General features: G+C 42.4%; 1 protein-coding gene across 2 annotated transcripts in view; it reads left to right on the top strand.

Annotated features, from left to right (window-relative positions):
- Positions 1–18268, top strand: part of MAOA (monoamine oxidase A) — a 68546-nt gene that overhangs the window by 10715 nt on the left and 39563 nt on the right. Inside the window, exons 1-2 of one of the 2 annotated variants that reach the window (XM_047715218.1) lie at positions 891–900; positions 10156–10250. Coding sequence is in view for 1 of the 2 variants with exons in the window: in XM_047715216.1 (XP_047571172.1) it covers positions 10156–10250 (95 nt within the window). In the remaining variant the exon portion in view is untranslated. Of the gene's footprint in view, positions 1–890; positions 901–10155; positions 10251–18268 lie in introns of those variants that run through there. The other variant, XM_047715216.1, reaches the window with a different exon arrangement.

The raw sequence follows: 18268 nt of genomic DNA, 5'->3' as shown, positions 1-18268 counted from the left end.
TCTGTCTGTCAAATAAATAAATAAAATCTTAAAAAAAAGAAACTTTACACCAAAAAATATGAGTTTTTACTCATAGACTTTTTCCTCCTGCCCCAGGCCAATATCAGTTGTTATGGAAACGTCTTCAGCATCACTGTCCCTGTAGTGTAACTATTTGGGGCTGAGACTGAGAGTTCGCAGAGTGGTGGAAAAATGAGAATTCAAAGGATTGACTAGGTCATTAGACAGTTACAAGTAATGACTGTGTAGATAGACAATGATTAAAAACAGTCAAGACATCTAGTCTGAAAAATAAGGCATATGTGCCTCCTATATTAAGTCCATGATAAGTTAAGCAGTGAACCTGACATGTTTTGGAAAAAATGAATGTGGGGAGACAACACAGGTGAAGAAAATGGAAGGCTGTGGTGGTTAATGTGATTTTTTTTTTTAAATAGTTTTCCAAGATTGGTATTTACAGATTTTAGGTATTGAAATTAAGCCACTAATATTAAATATATATTTGTTATTTAACATGCAGTTGTTTTTTTAAAAGATTTTATTTATTTATTTGACAGAGATCACAAGTAGGTGGAGAGACAGGCAGAGAGAGAGGAGGAAGCAGCCTCCCCGCTGAGCAGAGAGCCCGATGCGGGGCTCGATCCCAGGACTTTGGGATCATGACCTGAGCGGAAGGCAGAGGCTTTAACCCACTAAGCCACCCAGACATCCCTTTCACATGCATTCGTGAGAGCCTATGCTCCTCGGTCATTGGAAGCATTTGACAAAATTCAGACCCAAGTAGAAGAGTGAATTCTCTAGTTTATCTGAGAGTCCACTTGTCTCTCCACTGACCAGGTGATGCCCAGGAACTTTCTGTGCCATTCCAACTAGAAATCTGAAATGCTGTTGGCATCTGAGGTTGGTTCAGGAGGTCAGTGCTGGGACAGACAAGGGAAGCAGGAAATGACAGACAAGGATAGGATTTCTTGGAGGAAGTAAGACTTGACGGAAGTGTTGTGGGTTTTGGGTGAATTCTGAAATGCAACAAAAACAACTTTTTCTTTTCTTTTTTTTTTTTCTTGTCTTCTTTTTTCTTACCGGTAAGTCATTTATTTTGTTTTTAAAATTAGAAATATTTTTTTTAATTGAGGTATAGTTGACACATCAAGATGACGTTTAAGGTGACCATTTCCAGGTTAAATGGGTTTTCTTTGAGCCGTGGCTTAAATTCCAGAATTTTTCTTGCACGCCTGTCGGTGTTTGCTCATTCATTCACTCATTCATCCATTCATTTGATAAATATCTGTTGATCGCGTGCTCACTGCACACCGGGAGCAAAATTTCTGTTTTCCTGCTTTGGGAACATTGCTTCTAAACCTTTGGTAAGAGGTGATGTTTGACTATACTTTTTATTGTCCTCAGAGTGTGGAGTCCAAGAGTCCAAACGTGCAGTTATACAAGAATTCTGTTGGCCAGAGATCACGTTGCTGAATAATAGAAAGTTAACTTTAAAAGCTTAATATGTGGGGCGCCTGGGTGGCTCAGTGGGTTAAGCCGCTGCTTTCGGCTCAGGTCGTGATCTCGGAGTCCTAGGATCGAGCCCCGCATCAGGCTCTCTGCTCAGCAGGGAGCCTGCTTCCTCCTCTCTCTCTGCCTGCCTCTCTGCCTGCTTGGGATCTCTCTGTCAAATAAATAAATAAAATCTTTAAAAAAAATAAATAAATAAAATAAAAGCTTAATATGTGATACACAATCTACATATTCCTAGGTGGTGATGAATGTGAACGTTGAAGAAAAATGTCACTTCTAAGAATTAAGAGGAAGAACTAGCAGAGCCAGCAGAGCATAAGCGGTAGCTGCCCTCAAGTTTTGCTTCAGAGCTCTTAGCTTGTGCTCTAGGCATCGTTCACCTGGGTCCCTGTCCAGGGGAGTTTATAACTATCAATATTTGGACACTCTTATAAGAGATGAAAACAGCTTTTCCAAAGTGTGTTTCGAGGAGTAATGTTTTTTAAAAAGGCAGAAGGTTGGAGCACCTGGGTGGCTCAGTGGGTTAAAGCCTCTGCCTTCGGCTCAGGTCATGATTTCAGGGTCCTGGGATCGAGCCCTGCATTGGGCTCTCTGCTCAGCGGGGAGCCTGCTTCCTTCTCTCTCTCTCTCTGCCTGCCTCTCTGCCTACTTGTGATCTCTGTCTGTCAAATAAATAAATAAAAATCTTCAAAAAAAAAAAGAAGATCAATTTAAAAAAAAAATAAAAAGGCAGAAGGTGGAGAAATACTGAATTGAATGGGTCTCTTCACTGCAGGACTTATTAGGGCCCTTTATTATGCCAGCATGTGCCACACATTTCCCAGAAGGAGAAATGACGTATGTTGCAACATCCATGAACATTGATACTTCTCCCCTGAGCATCTTGAGGACTAGTGTTCCCATAAAATATTTTTGAAACTATCACTTTAAACCACAGTGCATCTTAGTGTGCAGAATCAGGGACGGCAGTGTGGAGGGCCCTTGGTGTATTTTTTTAAATTTATTTATTTAATGGAGAGAGAGAACATGAGTGGGGAGAGGGGGCAGATGGAGAGGGAAAAGCAGATTCCCCACTGAGCAGGGAGCCCGGTGCGGGGCTCAATCTCAGGACCCCAAGATCATGACCTGAGCTGAAGGCAGACGCTTCACCCGCTGAGCCACCCTGGCGCACCCATCCCCCACCCCTTGGTATATTTTTAAAGTTTCAGTAAAAGAATGGGGTGGATCATGAATTAAGGGGTAATTGCATTCCCAAACTCGGATGAAATCCATTTATCTAGAGTGAAGATGAATGCTGAACAATAATCAAATAAATTAGGACTGTCTAGACAACCAGTCTGTCGAATTACGGGCAAATTGAAGTTAATTGTTAGTTTTCATCTATTTATCATTTGAGACAGCACTGTCTTTTTAGCTTATCAAAGAGATTAGAAGATTTGGCATTTTCAAAAGCAGAGAATTATTTCTCTGAAAGGAAGGACAAATTGCAGTTGGACGTAGGGATGGATACATAGATTGGAATGATTATATGTGTCCAGGACAAGTTCGTGTATACACTGATACTCTCTGTTCCCTTTTGCTAAAAAGTACAATAGTGGATCAGAGACCAGAAAATGTACTAGTAGTATAGACTCCGCTGGCTGGCTTCGACACAAAGGTTAAAATGATGTGGCGCCCTGTCCTTGTCAGTCTCCTTAGCTGCTCGAGATGCATACAATCTAAGCATTAGAAACTTCCCTGTTGCCCTCATCCAGGGAGCATGGTTTCATTTTCTCAGTATGAGATTATTCTATTCATTGCAACAAGCATTTAAGCACCTGCAACATGGCAGGTTCTGTTCTAGGGATGCAAAGACGTATAACACATTTCTGTTCTCAAAAAAGTCGTAACACACTAGTTATGAGTCAGATCTCTGGGCAAGAGATCATGGTGCCTTGGGCGAGGGCAAAAGGCCACTGTGGCTTGCACCAGAGTGTCTGTAGTCGCAATGGGAAGCAGGCAGATTCAGAACATAGTCTGAGGCCACAACCAAGAGGACCTGCCCCTCGAATGGATGAGGTAAGTGACAAAAGGAGAAGAATCAGGAATAGCTTCGAGAGTTTTGACCCGAGCGTCTTAAGTAAATGGTGGTGCCATTTACTGAGTTGCAGAGGGCCAGGGGGGAGGACTGAGTTCTGGGGAGATAGTAAGTGTCCTGCTTGAGACGTATTGAGCTGGAGATGCCCCTGTGACCCACCTTGCTTGGGGACTTCATTCTAGTGCAGGTGCCATAAATGCTCCGTGTCTGGTGCCAGGTGGCACTGGGCGGGAAGAAGAAAAATAAAACAGGCTGACAGGGACAGAGTGTGACAGAAGATGAAAACACCTGCCTGTATTGAAAGTGTGTTCCCCGGACACTTGTCACGAGGAATGGGCTCTGTTTCAAGGTTTGTTCTAGTGAAGGAGTGGAAAAGACACCAGATCATCTGTTGTGGAAGCAAAACCAGAAATTGAACTGGAAAGGGTAGCACAAGTCAAATGGACGAATTGCTTCTTTTCTGTCAAATAAAGTAATATGCAGGTCCTTGAGGAAGGACAGTGAAGGGAAGGGCCTTCAGAGAGCTAGAGGAGGCGGGGCTAAGTGTGAGGCTGGGTTCCACAGTAACAGATTTCTATCCCAGGAAGCAGAGGACCATTTCTTCCAAGGCTTCATTGCAGGTATGATTAATTCCATCACCAGGTGCACCGCATGGGTGAGATCATTGCCTGTACCGTTTCTATGGGGAGGTTAGGCACGGCCGGATGTTGAGAGGCAGTGCAGAATCTGCTGGAACGTCATTTCCAAGGGCAGTGGCTTTAAGAAGCTGGAGCTTGGTCTGAGGTTGCCATAGCAGCACCGCTGCTGCCTGCCTCCTCCATCTCCTCCGGGCCCTCCTGGCCCAATAACCAGCAGTAATTAATTAATTAATTAATTAGATAAGAAAGAAACTAAAGAAAGTATTTTGCTTCTATTTGCTCTATAGTATCTCAGATCGAGCACGATTTTTCAGTATTGTTGTATAAAACAAAAAACAGTTGCCTGAACTCTCAGACGATGTGTATTTTTATTTTTTTTAAAGATTTTATTTATTTATTTGACAGTCAGAGATCACAAGTAGGCAGAGAGGCAGCCAGAGAGAGAAAGGAGGAAGCAGGCTCCCTGCTGAGCAGAGAGTCTGATGCGGGGTTCCATCCCAGGACCCTGAGATCATGACCCAAGCCGAAGGCAGAAGCTTTAACCCACTGAGCCACCCAAGCGCCCCGGCGTGTGTTTTTAAAAGCAGCCTGGCTTTTTTTTTTTTAAACCTATCTAATACATCCTTTCACCTGTTTTATTCTGGTTTATGTGAAACCCAAATGATAGAAGGAATATCGGGAGAGGAACTGTATTGTTTTAAACTCCTCGTTCCTATTTAAGCTACTTAATTGCAGAGTGATTCAAGATTTGTGCCCTGCTCCTCTGATTTTCCTGTTTTTCAGATTTTTTTTTTTTTTGCATTTTAAAAGTGATCAGATCCTGATTTACAGAGTAAGTCTTTTTTTTTTTTAAGATTTTATTTATTTGACAGAGAGAGATCACAAGTAGGTAGAGAGGAAGGCAGAGAGAGAGAGAGAGAGGAGGAAGCAGTCTCCCTGCTGAGTAGAGAGCCCGATGTGGGACTCGATCCCAGGACTCTGAGATCATGACCTGAGCTGAAGGCAGAGGCTTAACCCACTGAGCCACCCAGGTGCCCCTACACAGTAAGTCTTGATCAAACTCTTTGTGAACATGACTTCTCCGGGCTCTTAACCCTCATAGAAAACCACAGGACGTTTGAGAGTCCTGGGCTCTTTCCCTTCTAAGGAGTTTGCTTTGCCATGATTTGGGAGAGGAACAGCTCTAGGTGCATGTGCAATGAATGGTAGATTCTACCAGTGCCCACTTAGACCTCTTCCCTCCAAATGGAGGTTCTCCGTGGGAGAACCAGAGACTTTAGGCACAAGGACACTTGTATCTCGTACACCTGCTGATTTAATACACACTCTCCCCTCCCTGACTTTATCCCTCTCCTCACAGATCTGAGGCCGAGAGTTTATACCTCTAACAGTGTGTGAGGGAGCCGGCTTCTACTGGCTGGGGAGGCCTTTTTCCAATTCCACATTTGGTGATACCACATGGGTAGCTTGAAATAAGTAGTTTGAAATCAGACATCATGGGAATGTCTATACACCACAGAAACCCCAGTGGTACAAATCAGGTGCCCTCTCCCTCCCCACAGCCCAGAGATGGTTGTTAACCATTTAGCAGCATACCACTGTAACAAACCCTTTCCTTATTTTGGCAGGGGAGGGGGGGATGGTGCCTACCAGGAGGGTTGGGTGGGGGGCAGGTCTCTTCTATCACTCAGGATTCCATGTGGCAATGAAATGATGGAAAATGAATGAAATGAGGAGCTATGGCATTCAGTGGTCTTAGCTTTGGCTAATCTATTTTTCTTTGGAAAAAGATGAACATTAAATCTATATGAGATTTATTGTTCTGTTCATAACAAATATGAAAATTAAAGAATTTGAGTATAAAATCTTTTTTATGGAAGGAATCAGTCACGGAGAGGAAAGGTCCAGCATAAGGAATATAGTCTATGGTATTGTAATAGCTTTGTATGGTGACAAATGGTAGCTACCCTTGTGGGGAGCCCTATATTTCAATTTAAAAAATAATAAAATCCATTTTGCAATAGCTACATTGTATTTGGTGACTTGCCTTCAGACTTAAAAGCCTTTTCTTTTCTAAAAATTTTATCCCATTTACAAAAAAAAAAGCTAAGTAAATATTTTGAAAGTTAAAGGCAGAAGTCTTTAAGCTAATCTGTGGAGTTGACAATTGACATGACTTTTTTCTGTGAATGATTATTGAGTTTTGTGGTGATGGGGGAGGTGATACATAGTGAGTGATACACCGAGTAAGAACAAAATAGGAGTTAAGGAGTATCCAAGACTTTCACCTTGAAGAAGGCGTCAGTTTTATTCAAATCAACAGCCACAGTTATAATAGTAGAAAAACCTTCCTGGACTGTAAGTATTTGCCTGTGCCTTATTTTCGACTTACTGAATTATCTATTCAAAATTAATTATTAATTATTATTCAGAAACAAGTTTTTGGGCCCCTGGGTGGCTCAGTCGGTTAAGCATCTAACTCTTGATTTTGGCTCAGGTCATGATCTCAGGCTTTTGAGAGATTTTCTCTCTTTCTCCCTCTGCTCCAACTCCTCGTGTGTATGCACACTCTTTCTCTCTCAAATAAATAAATCTTTAAATAACTTTTTTTAAAAAATGGCCCTAGCTTTTATTTCCATATTCGGTATTTTCTAATCTTTCAATTATTGTGGAAGTTCCTTATCTTGTTCACAATAAACACACAAACTGAAACATCGGAACCCCATTTATTCAGTGTTGTAGAAGAAATATTTTTTCTAGATAACTTACATCTTCCCTCTTCAAATTCCTAGACGTTTTTAAAGATTTTATTTATTTGAGAGAGAGAGAGAGAGAGCGCATGAGACACTGAGCATGGAGTCCTATACGGGTGCCATCTCACAACCCCAAGATCGTGACCCAAGCTGAAATCAAGAGTCGGATGCCCAACGAACTGAGCCACCCAGCCACCCCCAAGAACTTTTTAAAAGCATTTTTTTTCTGAAATCCTTTTAAAATGTTTTAAATATTTTCTTTATTTCTTAACTAAGAGTTGAATCTTTCCTTGCTGAGGTAGGCCCAATCATTTTCTTGGAATGCAGCAACAACCCTTGTGGTCAGCTTTTTAATTTTGTTTATATCCAAAAATGACTTTTTCCCTGGTGTGGTCATTGTCCCAACTCAGCTCGTTCTGCTCCCCCCAATCCCCTCTAGATTCCCCAGTGGTGCTTATTCTTTATTGGCACTGAACGCCACTCGCCAAACTCGTTTAGTGTTACACATTAAATATGATTTTTCTCAGGCTCCGAGTGAGGGTGTGAGAAGTAAAACCATTGACTTTTGTGGAGACTTTGTTGTGGTCATTTGGGTGCTTGGCTTTCTCATCTGGTATATGGGGACAATGAAATCAACTCCCAGGGATGATAACAGGCAAGGCACATGAACCTGATCTGTATATGTAGCCCCTAACCAGCTGCTAGGCTGCCTTAGGAGCCGGGAGCCGGACGCTGTGGGACCCACGGCTGCTGGAGGTCAAAGCCATCTCAGCTTCTTTGTAGGCGGCATGCAGAGGGCGACTTTGTCCTTTAGAGGAGGAGCTACCAACCGATGAACTCCAGTAAACCCTTGGCTTTATTTTTCTAATTTGTTTATAGTTTGATTAAGATGAACAAGGAAGAAAGGAACCTTTTTGTATCTGAGTTTCTCTGGATTTAAATATAGAGTGGTACTTTGACATTAGAAGATCTGTGCATCAGTAGGCTTTTAACATCAACTTCATCCTTTTTTTAAATGACCCTCAGCAGAAGAAGCCTTTGGCTCTGTCCCCGAGAACACATTGCACCAAGGTTTGCAGACATTGGTTTGAATTTATTTAAATGTCACAGGATGGATGCTTTCTTTATGAGCAGATTCCAAAGATTCGTTGCATACCTAAATCTTTCATGAATGTCGGCAGTGTAATGTTACATTGTACTTGAAGGGGTCAAAACTACATACAAGTATTAGCAGATAGCAGTGCTCGATATTATGGTTTAGCCTCCCCACATTCTAGATCTCCTAAACCCAGATTCATCCTTGATTCTGTATATGGACAAAATGCTGTGTCGGTCTGGGTCCTCTGAGAGCAGACGTCAAGACAGAACTAACCATGTATGAGATTGATTATGGGAAAAGCCTGCAACGGATAAAGAGGGGGAGAGAACAGGAGCGGGCAAGTCGTTAAAAAACAAGAAAACAAAAACAAAAACCAGGGCAGTCCTGTAGGATTTCCTACAATCTGGCTTTTCTTGATTGCATCCCAGTAGTACTATTTAAACATGTTCCTCTGGCCCTAAAGTAGATCTAGAAGCTTGATCACATTAGAATTTAGTATTTGCCCCTTGTCTCCCTCCCCTTCTTTCCTTCCTAATGACTTCATAGATGCTGGTGTGTTGTTCCATCAGGAGGCAGATAACATCTGGTTATCTCTCTTTTTTTATGTGATGTTAGCAGATGTTGATGCTTATTACACTAGGTCCATTGGTTGATTAGGCATTGCAGGGTGCTGATGTTCTAATTTTATTTGTCTTCACTGATTAGCTAGCATGCTTTTAGATGCAGAACCTCCCTTTGTTAGCTATTTGGTTGCTTTGCAGTTCACTGCAAGTAGGAGAGGTAGGATTAATGCCAGATGCTTTGCTTTTCCTTTAGGCATTTCTAAACTGGTAAGGTGGTTCCTTAACCTTCTCCAAAGAACCAGGGAGAGTTTTTTTTTTTTTAATTGGTTTAGTATTATTAGGAATTCATGGATTTCAGCCACCGCAGTTATTTTGTATTTTTTCCCCTGCCCTATCTCCCTCCTGCAGTTGTTAATTTGATTTGATACTTATATTGTTCCATCTTTGGCCAGTTGGAGTCTCTATAGGTAGGTTCCTGACCCTTTTTGTCACAATAATAATGTTAATCTGCAACATTTCCCTTTTCTGGTATTACTGTATTAGCTTTTAAACCCATCTTTTATAACGGTTTTTATTTAGATGTGAAAAACCCATTCTCAGCTTTGAGCCAATGAATAGTGTGATGCATGGTTCCTACCTTGGGTAACTTTGAATCTGGTGGGAAAAACACGCCCTAGCAAGCATATAATTCAGATAGAAATCATAAGATGTGATTATAAGGGTTATGTTTTGTTAAGTAGGCTCCACACTCAATGTGGAGTCCAATGTGGGGCTCGAACCCACAACCTTGAAGTCAAGACCTGAGCTGAAGTCAAGGGTCAGACGCTTACCTGACTGAGCCACCCAGGCGCCCCTACAAGGGGTTTTTAAGTTGAGAAAAGCACAGATATACTGAGGGCTGGTGTAGCCAGGGGAAGTTTCCAGGAAAACAAACTCTTCTGTTTATGCAATCAGGTTTTCTGGAAGAAGGGCACAATAAAGGTTGATTTAGGGGTTCAGCACCTTCTCTTAAATAGGATTTCATTATCACCAAAAATGCATATATTTTAAAAATAATTACATTTTGGGGGCGCCTGGGTGGCTCAGTGGGTTAAGCCGCTGCCTTCGTCTCAGGTCATGATCCCAGGTCCTGGGTTCGAGCCCCACATCGGGCTCTCTGCTCAGCAGGGAGCCTGCTTCCTCCTCTCTCTCTGCCTGCCTCTCTGCCTACTTGTGATTTCTCTCTGTCAAATAAATAAATAAAATCTTTAAAAAAAATAATTACATTTTGTCAACAACCTTATGAGAGATGATAAAATTATGATAATGTAATATAGGCTAGATTATCAAATTGGTGGCTCAATCGATCACAGTATGGTCAGACTTTATTAAAAAGATAGCAAAATGAAGGGTTACGTATGATGCCCTGCTTTCATTTTATGTGTAGTTCTGCCTAACTCCTGGCTATCTCACGTTTGGGTCTTAATATGTTCCTTGATTTCGTTTTTGTTTTTCTTTTTGTTTTTCCTTTTAGGATTGTCTGCTGCCAAACTCTTAGCTGAACATGACATTAACGTTTTGGTTTTAGAAGCACGGGACAGAGTTGGAGGGAGAACATACACCGTGAGGGTAAGTGATTACACTTACATGTAATATCTCACTCACCCTAGAGGGGGGGCACTGGAAGTCCCAGAGCTCGAGGTGATCTCAGGGGTTCATGTAGTGAAGCCATTTATCCTCCAGAGCCCTAAACTGCTCCAGCAAATACGGGTCCATGCTTTTCAACAAGCACTCGCTGAGAGTGACAGCCTCTGACCTTCAGTAGCTTATAGTCTCGGGATGAAAACAAATGTGAACAAATAACTTCAGTGCACTGTCATAATTTCCACACTGGAGACCTAAATCGAGTATGTAGTGTCTCAGATGGGGTTACAATTTGGCTGGACTTGAAGTGACTATATGCCCACAACACGTGTACATGAGTGCACACACACACACACAGAGTATAGGGTCCTTGTTTGTTTATCCAAGGATGCACAACTTAAAAGACGTGTGCCGCAGGAAGCAACAGCAAATATAGCATGTTTTTATGCAACTTTGTCCTTGGTCCTTGTTCCCTAAAAGGACTGCGGCTGCCAGAGACACTCTTCTTTCGGGTAAGGCCCACTGGACATGACGAGGAAGCTCAGTTCTTTCCATACTTGGACTAATGTCACCATTCTAGAAAAATGCCTGCTAACTATGGTTTACTGTTATTCAAGGACACAGTGGCAGTGGGAGCCAATGAAAGTGTGCAGGGGGCCGACATGGGGTGGGGAAGAGAGGGCCAAATATGGAAGTTTGGGGAGCACACAGCTTTAACGGGGGCCACGGCCGAGGAGCCAGAGAGAAGCGGCAGGGTCCGAGCAGTGCCATGCAAATCCGTGGAGGAAAGAGGAAGGGAAGCTGCACTGAGCCAGACACCAAGGGTATTTGACATAGGATGAGGGCTGCAAAGAGAGGCCCTTGTGTTTGGCATTTTTTTTTAAAGATTTTATTTATTTATTTGACAGAGAGATCACAAGTAGACAGAGAGGCAGGCAGAGAGAGAGAGAGAGGGAAGCAGGCTCCCTGCTGAGCAGAGAGCCCGATGCAGGACTCGATCCCAGGACCCTGAGATCATGACCTGAGCCAAAGGCAGTGACTTAACCCACTGAGCCACCCAGGCGCCCTTGTGTTTGGCATTTAGGTCATGAATGAGAACCTTTTCTAGAGCACACAAATAGACTGTTTTACAGGCGAGAGGCCGACAGGACAAAACCAGACAGTTGCAATGACTGGCAAGAGACGAAGGATTTATCTAATTAGAAGAGGTATCAGACTTACAGCAAAATGGCTTAGGCGGTGCTCATTACAACAGCTTGAGCAATACAAACATTCGGTTACTTTGCGTGAGAAGAAGTCTGGAGGCAGGGAGTCCGGGCTGCTGCAGGCGCTGGGCTTCATTGTCAAGGCTTTCCGCTCTTCATGTCTTTCCTGCTCAGCCGTTCTTTGTATGTTGGCTTATTGCCTGATGGTAACCAGATGGCTGCTGCGACTCTAGGCAAAGAGCCCTCGTTTAAGACAGGAAGAAGCATGAAGAGGCAGTCCCAGTTTTCCGTTTAAGTTTGTATTTAACCTTCAGTTAGTTAACAAGCCATGTACTCTTCGTTTCTGGTGCACAATGCAGTGATTCTATCCTTCCATACGACACCCGGTGCTCATCTGGGCAAGTGCCCTCCTGCATTCCCAGCCCCTGCTCCACCCATCCCCCCACCCCCTCCCCTCTGGTGACCATCTGTTTGTTCTCTAGAGTTAAGAGTCTGGTTCTTGGTGAGGCAGCCCCAGTTTTATCTGAAACCGAGCTTTTCCTTTACAAGAAGAACCTGGCGGGCATTCTCCAGTCCCCTGGCCAGAGTTGGGGCACATAGCTACCCTTAGCCACTAGGGAGCCTGAGAAAGCAAGTGTTTAACATTTCCAGGCTGCATCACAGAAGCAGGCGTGGTGGGCAAGGCCATATGAATGGATATGGAAGGGCCAACCAACATCTGAACTAGCATATTGTACCAGCTCTTCCAGTCATACCACACCACGTTCCCTCTGTCATTTGCTTCCTACCTTTTTAGATGTACAAGGATGTACCATGAGTCCGTTTTCACTCAGCTCAGCTCTGAGAGTGCTCCCCAGCATTGCCACTCAAAGTGTGATCCATGGCCCAGCAGCCTCAGAGTCCCCCCGGAGCATGATAGAAATGCAGAGTCTCAGGCCCTGTCCCAGACCCACTGAATCCAAATCTGGGTTTCAACAGGGTCCCCGGGGGCTGCTACGGAAGTGTTTCCCTGTTTGCTTGCTGGCTTGAAATTAATGTAAATCCGGATTATTTGTATTGGGAGAATTTCTGAGTGCTTCCTCGGACGTAGTCCACTGGGAGGCTGGTGGTCTGGAAGCCAGGACCCTGGGATTCAGGCCCCTGCACTGCCTGACATACTGTCTTAGCTTGGGTAAGTGCTGTTAGCGCTTTATATCTGTTTGCCCATCTGGGCAGTGAAGATACAATCGAAATGTACTCGAAGCTCCTTTGCAGCTTCAAATTCTAGTTGAAGACGTGTGTTAGAGTGCAAAAGAAGGATTGCGTATCCTGCTGTCTGACCTTGTTGGATACAATTCTCCTGTCATTTTCTGAAAATTATTCCTTCACTTTGGTGATAGTTATTAAGTTGTTCCTTAGCCCCACGTTTCTTATCTCTAAAACCTTTTGGTTATTAAATAGGAGCATCAGTCATGTTGCAGATTCTCAGTTAAGGATAGGTTTCTTGATATAAGGGAAATGAGAATTCCAACATGCCTCTCCCCAGCTGCTTTATTGCCCCAGGCTGATTTTTCACACAGCATCATTTATACATGTCAGCCCCATACAGGAACTCTTGTGTATTGACCATGATATTGTAACTCCTTAGGTATATGAGGAAGGTACTTTGAAATGCACTTTGCAGTGCTTACAGACTGGGACTTGACATTTATAAGATTTCAGTTGAGTAAAAGGAGAAAAAAGAACTTTGCGAAAAAGGGACAGAAATGCTGTAAGAAACTGAATCACATATTGTTAGAATTGCTTCTGAGAGCATAGTCAATTAGGATAATTCGGGGTGGAGACGCACTACGAGTTACTCTGGATCTTTAAGCACTGAAATGTTAAATTTGGTATTTCACTTGGTGGCTGTTCAGAGAGATCTCCTATGAGTTCAGAACTTCCCAATTTTTTGGGGCACCTGGCTGGCTCAGTTGGTAGAGGGTGCAACTCTTGATCTCGGGGTTGTGGGCTCGAGCCCCTTGGGTGTAGAAATTGCTTAAAAATAAAATCTTTAAGGGCACCTGGCTGGCTCGGTTGATAGAGCATGTGATGCTTGATCGCAGGGTCATGAGTTCAAGCCCCATGTTTGGTGTGGAGCCTACCTAAAGTAAATTTAAAAAAAAAACTTGCCAATTTTTTCTTAGTATGGTTCATTTATCGTTCTTCAGGACCAACTTTACAAAGTCCAAATGCCTGTGGGGCTGTTGCAATGCTGGTGTATTTGTTTCCTAATATAGTTGAATGTTTGTGGCCTTTTCAGAGGCTGAGAAATAAGATCAAAATCAAGACCTTCAAGATGGAGGCACAATATAGCAGAATATGGTATTAGAGTTCCGATATGTTCATGCTGAACCTGACGCACCTGCTTTAGAATCTTTCACCTTTGTAAAGAAACATCCTGTAAAAGAAAACAAACGAAGACAAAGAAAACAAGCTAAGCCAGAAGCAGACTAAGTACAGAGAATTAACTGGTGGTTGCCAAGAGGGAGATACTTGTGGGGGGGGGGGGCGGTGGACAAATTACATAAAGGGGATTAAGAGGTACAAATTTCCAGTTATAAAATAAAAAGTCACTTGAAAGCGTTGAAAAGTACACCCTTAGGGGTGCCTGGGTGGCTCGGTCGTTAGGCGTGTGCCTGCGGCTCAGGTCAGGGTCCCAGGGTCCTGGGATTGAGTCCCGCATCCGGCTCCGTGCTCAGCAGGAAGCCTGCTTCTCCCTCTCCCACTCCCCCTGCTTGTGTTCCCTCTCTCACTGTGTCTCTGTCAAATAAATAAATAAATAAATAAATCTTAAAAAAAATAAAAAAGGAAAGTACAGCCTAGGGAGTATAGTCGGTAATGTTATAATAATTCGTGTGGTAAAAATAAGAAATATTCTGTAAAATGCCTCACACTTTTTACTACTTAGGGTTATTTGCTTTAAAGATAGTGTCAGTATTCTAAAGACATCATGTGTGGAAATTCCCATGAATGCTGTCTTTGTCAAAGCCTAGAAATTTATTGGAGCCCTGATGCCAGTTCTGTTTTATATTTTAAAAGGGTGCTGGAGAAGGTTTAGAGGCTTAGTAAAGAGAAGGTGAGGATTATATAAGGGACAGGTGAAAGAAGTGAAAGGCACACCTCATTTCTGATATTAGGGCAGAATGGGAAGCCCTGATTAACGCTCCCCTTGGCAATAAGCCCAGTGCTGAATGAAATATACACTGCTGCCTTGACGTGGAAATCAGAAATTTGCAGATCTCCTGGAGGTTGAACAGACATCTCAGATTTCATGTACCCGACCTGAATTTCTGATGTTCTCCGTCAAGACTGCCATTCCAGCAGCCTTCCCGGTATCAAAGGATAGCAACTCCAAAGACCTCAAGCATCATGCTCAATACTCTCAGACCCCACATTCATTCTGTTGGCTCAGCCTTCAAAATACCACCAGAATTCAACACTCTGTACCATTTCCATGGCTACCGCCTGGGGGGAGCCACCAACATCTCTGGCCAGATTGCTGCGATGGCCTCCTGAAACTGACTTCCCTGCTTTACCCTCGCCTCCTAGAACCTACTCTTAGTACAGCAGCCAGAGTGAGCCTTTCAGACCTAAGTCAGATCTTGGCACGTCTCTGCTCAAAAGCTTCCAGAGGCTTTCCTTCTCAGAGGCGAAGCCGGTGTCCTTACAATGCCCTGTGAAGCTTTCTGTGACCTGCCCCCAACAACCTGTGTAACCTCATCCCCAGTTCTCTTTTCCTTTTTTTTTTAAGGGAGGGAGGGACAGAGGGAGAGAGAGAGAAAGATAATCCCAAGAAGGCTCCACATCAGTACAGAGCCCAGTGTGGGGTTTGCTCTCACAACCCGGAGATCATGACCTGAGCGGAAATCAAGAGTCAGACACTTAACCAAATGAGCCACCCAGGTGCCCCTTCAGTTCTCTTTTCCTTGCTCACTCTGTTTTAGCCATACTGGTCTCCTATTTCTTGAACACAGTAGACTCCCTCTGCCTTAGAGTTTGCACTGGCTGTATTTTCTTTGTTTGTTTCAGAGTAGACATTTAATAAGCATTTGCATGTTATTTGATTGGTCTGTATGTTTTATTTAATTATTATGTTCAGTTAGCATATAGCACATCATAACTTTTTGTGGTAGTGTTCAGCAATTCATTAGTTGCATATAACACCCAGTGCTTATCCCAACATGTGCCTCCCTTAATACCTATCACCCGGTTACTCCATCCCTCCACCCCCTTCCCCTCTGAAATCCTCAGTTTGTTTCCCAGAGTCCATAGTTTCTCATGGTTCATCTCCCTCTCTGATTTCTCCCCCTTCAGTTTTCTCTCCCTTCCCTGTGGTCCTCCATGCTACTCCTTATGTTCCACATTTGAGTGAAACCATATGATAATTGTCTTTCTCTGCTTTACTTATTTCACTTAGCATAATCCCCTCCAGTTCCACTCATGTCAGTGCAAAAGTTGGGTATTCATCCTTTCTGATGGCTGAGTAATATTCCATTGTATATATGGACCACATCTTCTTTATCCATCCATCGGTTGAAGGACATCTTGGCTCCTTCCACAGTTTAGCTATTGTGGACTTTGCTGCTATGAGCAGTGGGGTGCATGTGCCCCTTCTTTTCACTACATCTATATCTTTGGGGTAAATACCTGGTAGTGCAAGTGCGGGGTCATAGGGTAGCTCTATGGAACCTCTGTACTGTTTCCCAGAGTGGCTGCACCAACTTGCATTCCCACCAACAGTGTAAGAGGGTTCCCCTTTCTCCACATCCTCACCAACACTTGTTTTTCCCGTCTTGTTAATTTCTGCCGGGAATGCTTTTCTCCTGGCATGTGGACAATCCTTTCATTTCCTTCGAGTCTTTATGCAGATATTACCTCTTCAAGGAGGCCGACATATCCATCGTATGTTGAATTGCAACCTTTTCTTTTCTCCTCTGCTGTTTTAGACCTCTTGTCCTACTGTAATTTTTTTGTTTTTCATTGTTCTTATCAACTTCTGAGATACTTAGTTATTATGTTTGGGGTTTATTCCCAATGGGTCTCTTCCCATTGAATGTAAGTTCCTTTAGAGCAGGGATCTTTGTTTTGTTTACTGATGTAACAGAAGCTCCTTGAAGAGTACCTGGCATCTTGTAGGAAAGCACAATCTGTTTGTTGAATAAACAAATGAATCCCCAAAGCAAAAATAGACTCAAATCCTTTCCACCCAGGCCTCAAATCATTTACACAGGAAATGTTCCAAAGAAAATAAGTAACTCATAGTTAAAAATGAAAAAGCGCACTAGGAAAAGAGGCACCAAAAAAGGACAAGCATAAAAGAAAAAGATCCAGAAAGATTTTGTAACAGTCATATAATGCAAAGAGTAAAATATTATAGTTAAGCATGTTTTTGTTTTATTTTTAAATTTTTTAATTAATTTATTTTTTAATCTTTGGTTTTTCTGTTCAGCATGTTTGAAAGAAAATAAGTGGTTTAAAAACTAGGATCAGGGTAAAGAAACTAAAAAATGATCAAGTAAATTTTTAAAAAATTCTAGAAATGAAAATATACTAATTAAAATGAAAAAATTCAGCAGGCAGATTTAACAGTATATTAGACACAGCTAGAGACAGCGAATGAACTGCTAGATCTAGAAAAACTGCCTAGCATGCAATTCTGAAGCGAAGATTAGAAAATATGTTTTCAGGGGTGGTGGGCAGCTAAGACATGAAAGACAGAGTTATGATGGTATAAAAAAATACTAGCTGATATTCCCAGCATTGTTGGAAGATAAGACGAAACTTATCAGGTTCAATGCATGATAAAGGAAAAGAAGTTCTCACCCAGGGACAGAGAAGCTGCAGTATACCAAAGAAAAGAGATCTCACAAGCAATTATTTTTTAAAGAGCAAAAAAGGCAAATCATACATACTCTTAAAAAAATCAACAATTAAATTTATGAGCGACCCTTGGACAACAAAAACAGATGCCAGAAGATATCTTTTTTTTTTAAGATTTTATTTATTTATTTGTCAGACAGAGATCACAAGTAGGCAGAGAAGGAGGCAGGGAAGCAGGCTCCCTGCTGAGCAGAGAGCCTGATGCGGGGCTTGATCCCAGGACCCTGAGATCATGCCCTGAGCTGAAGGCAGAGGCTTTAACCCACTGAGCCACCCAGGCACCCTTCCAGAAGATATCTTTAATGTTCTGAGACAGTGAGAAAGAGGAACTAAACTGAATTCATTACCTGCTTGAAAAAATCTTTTTCCCAGACTGACAAAAACAAAGACTTTAGGACCCAGACTGGAGGAGATGATAAAGAAAAATGTATTTCAAGGAGAAGGAAAAAGATTACAAATAAAAGGTCTGAGATTCAAGAGGGGACAGTGAGCAAAGATATTGGTAAATATTTAAATATAATACGGCAACATCAAAACAATAAAACAAAGTAGTGTCAGATTTGCTTTGATACAAATCTGAACCAAAGTACTTTTATAGCTTAGAGATTGGAAAAAGGGTGATCACAGTTGGAGCATGAAGGTTTTCGTAGTTTTCAGTAGGAAGATAATCCACTCATAAACTTTAGACTATATTAAGTGTGCATGTTAATATTGCTAGGAAAAAGTCTGAAATAGGCCTGACTAACTTCCAAACAAGTACAAGAAAAAAACTTAAAAAGAAAAAAGAAGAAACCCCTCATTCCAAAAGAAGGAAAGAAATCTGGGGAAAAACTATTTGAATAGGCATAATAAAATAAGAAGTAAGCTAAAGCACTTAAAAAGGAATAATAATATATG

The sequence above is a fragment of the Lutra lutra genome, chromosome X, assembly GCF_902655055.1.
Source record: "Lutra lutra chromosome X, mLutLut1.2, whole genome shotgun sequence".
Taxonomy (NCBI): domain Eukaryota; kingdom Metazoa; phylum Chordata; class Mammalia; order Carnivora; family Mustelidae; genus Lutra; species Lutra lutra.
This window is presented reverse-complemented; position numbering and strand designations above follow the sequence as displayed.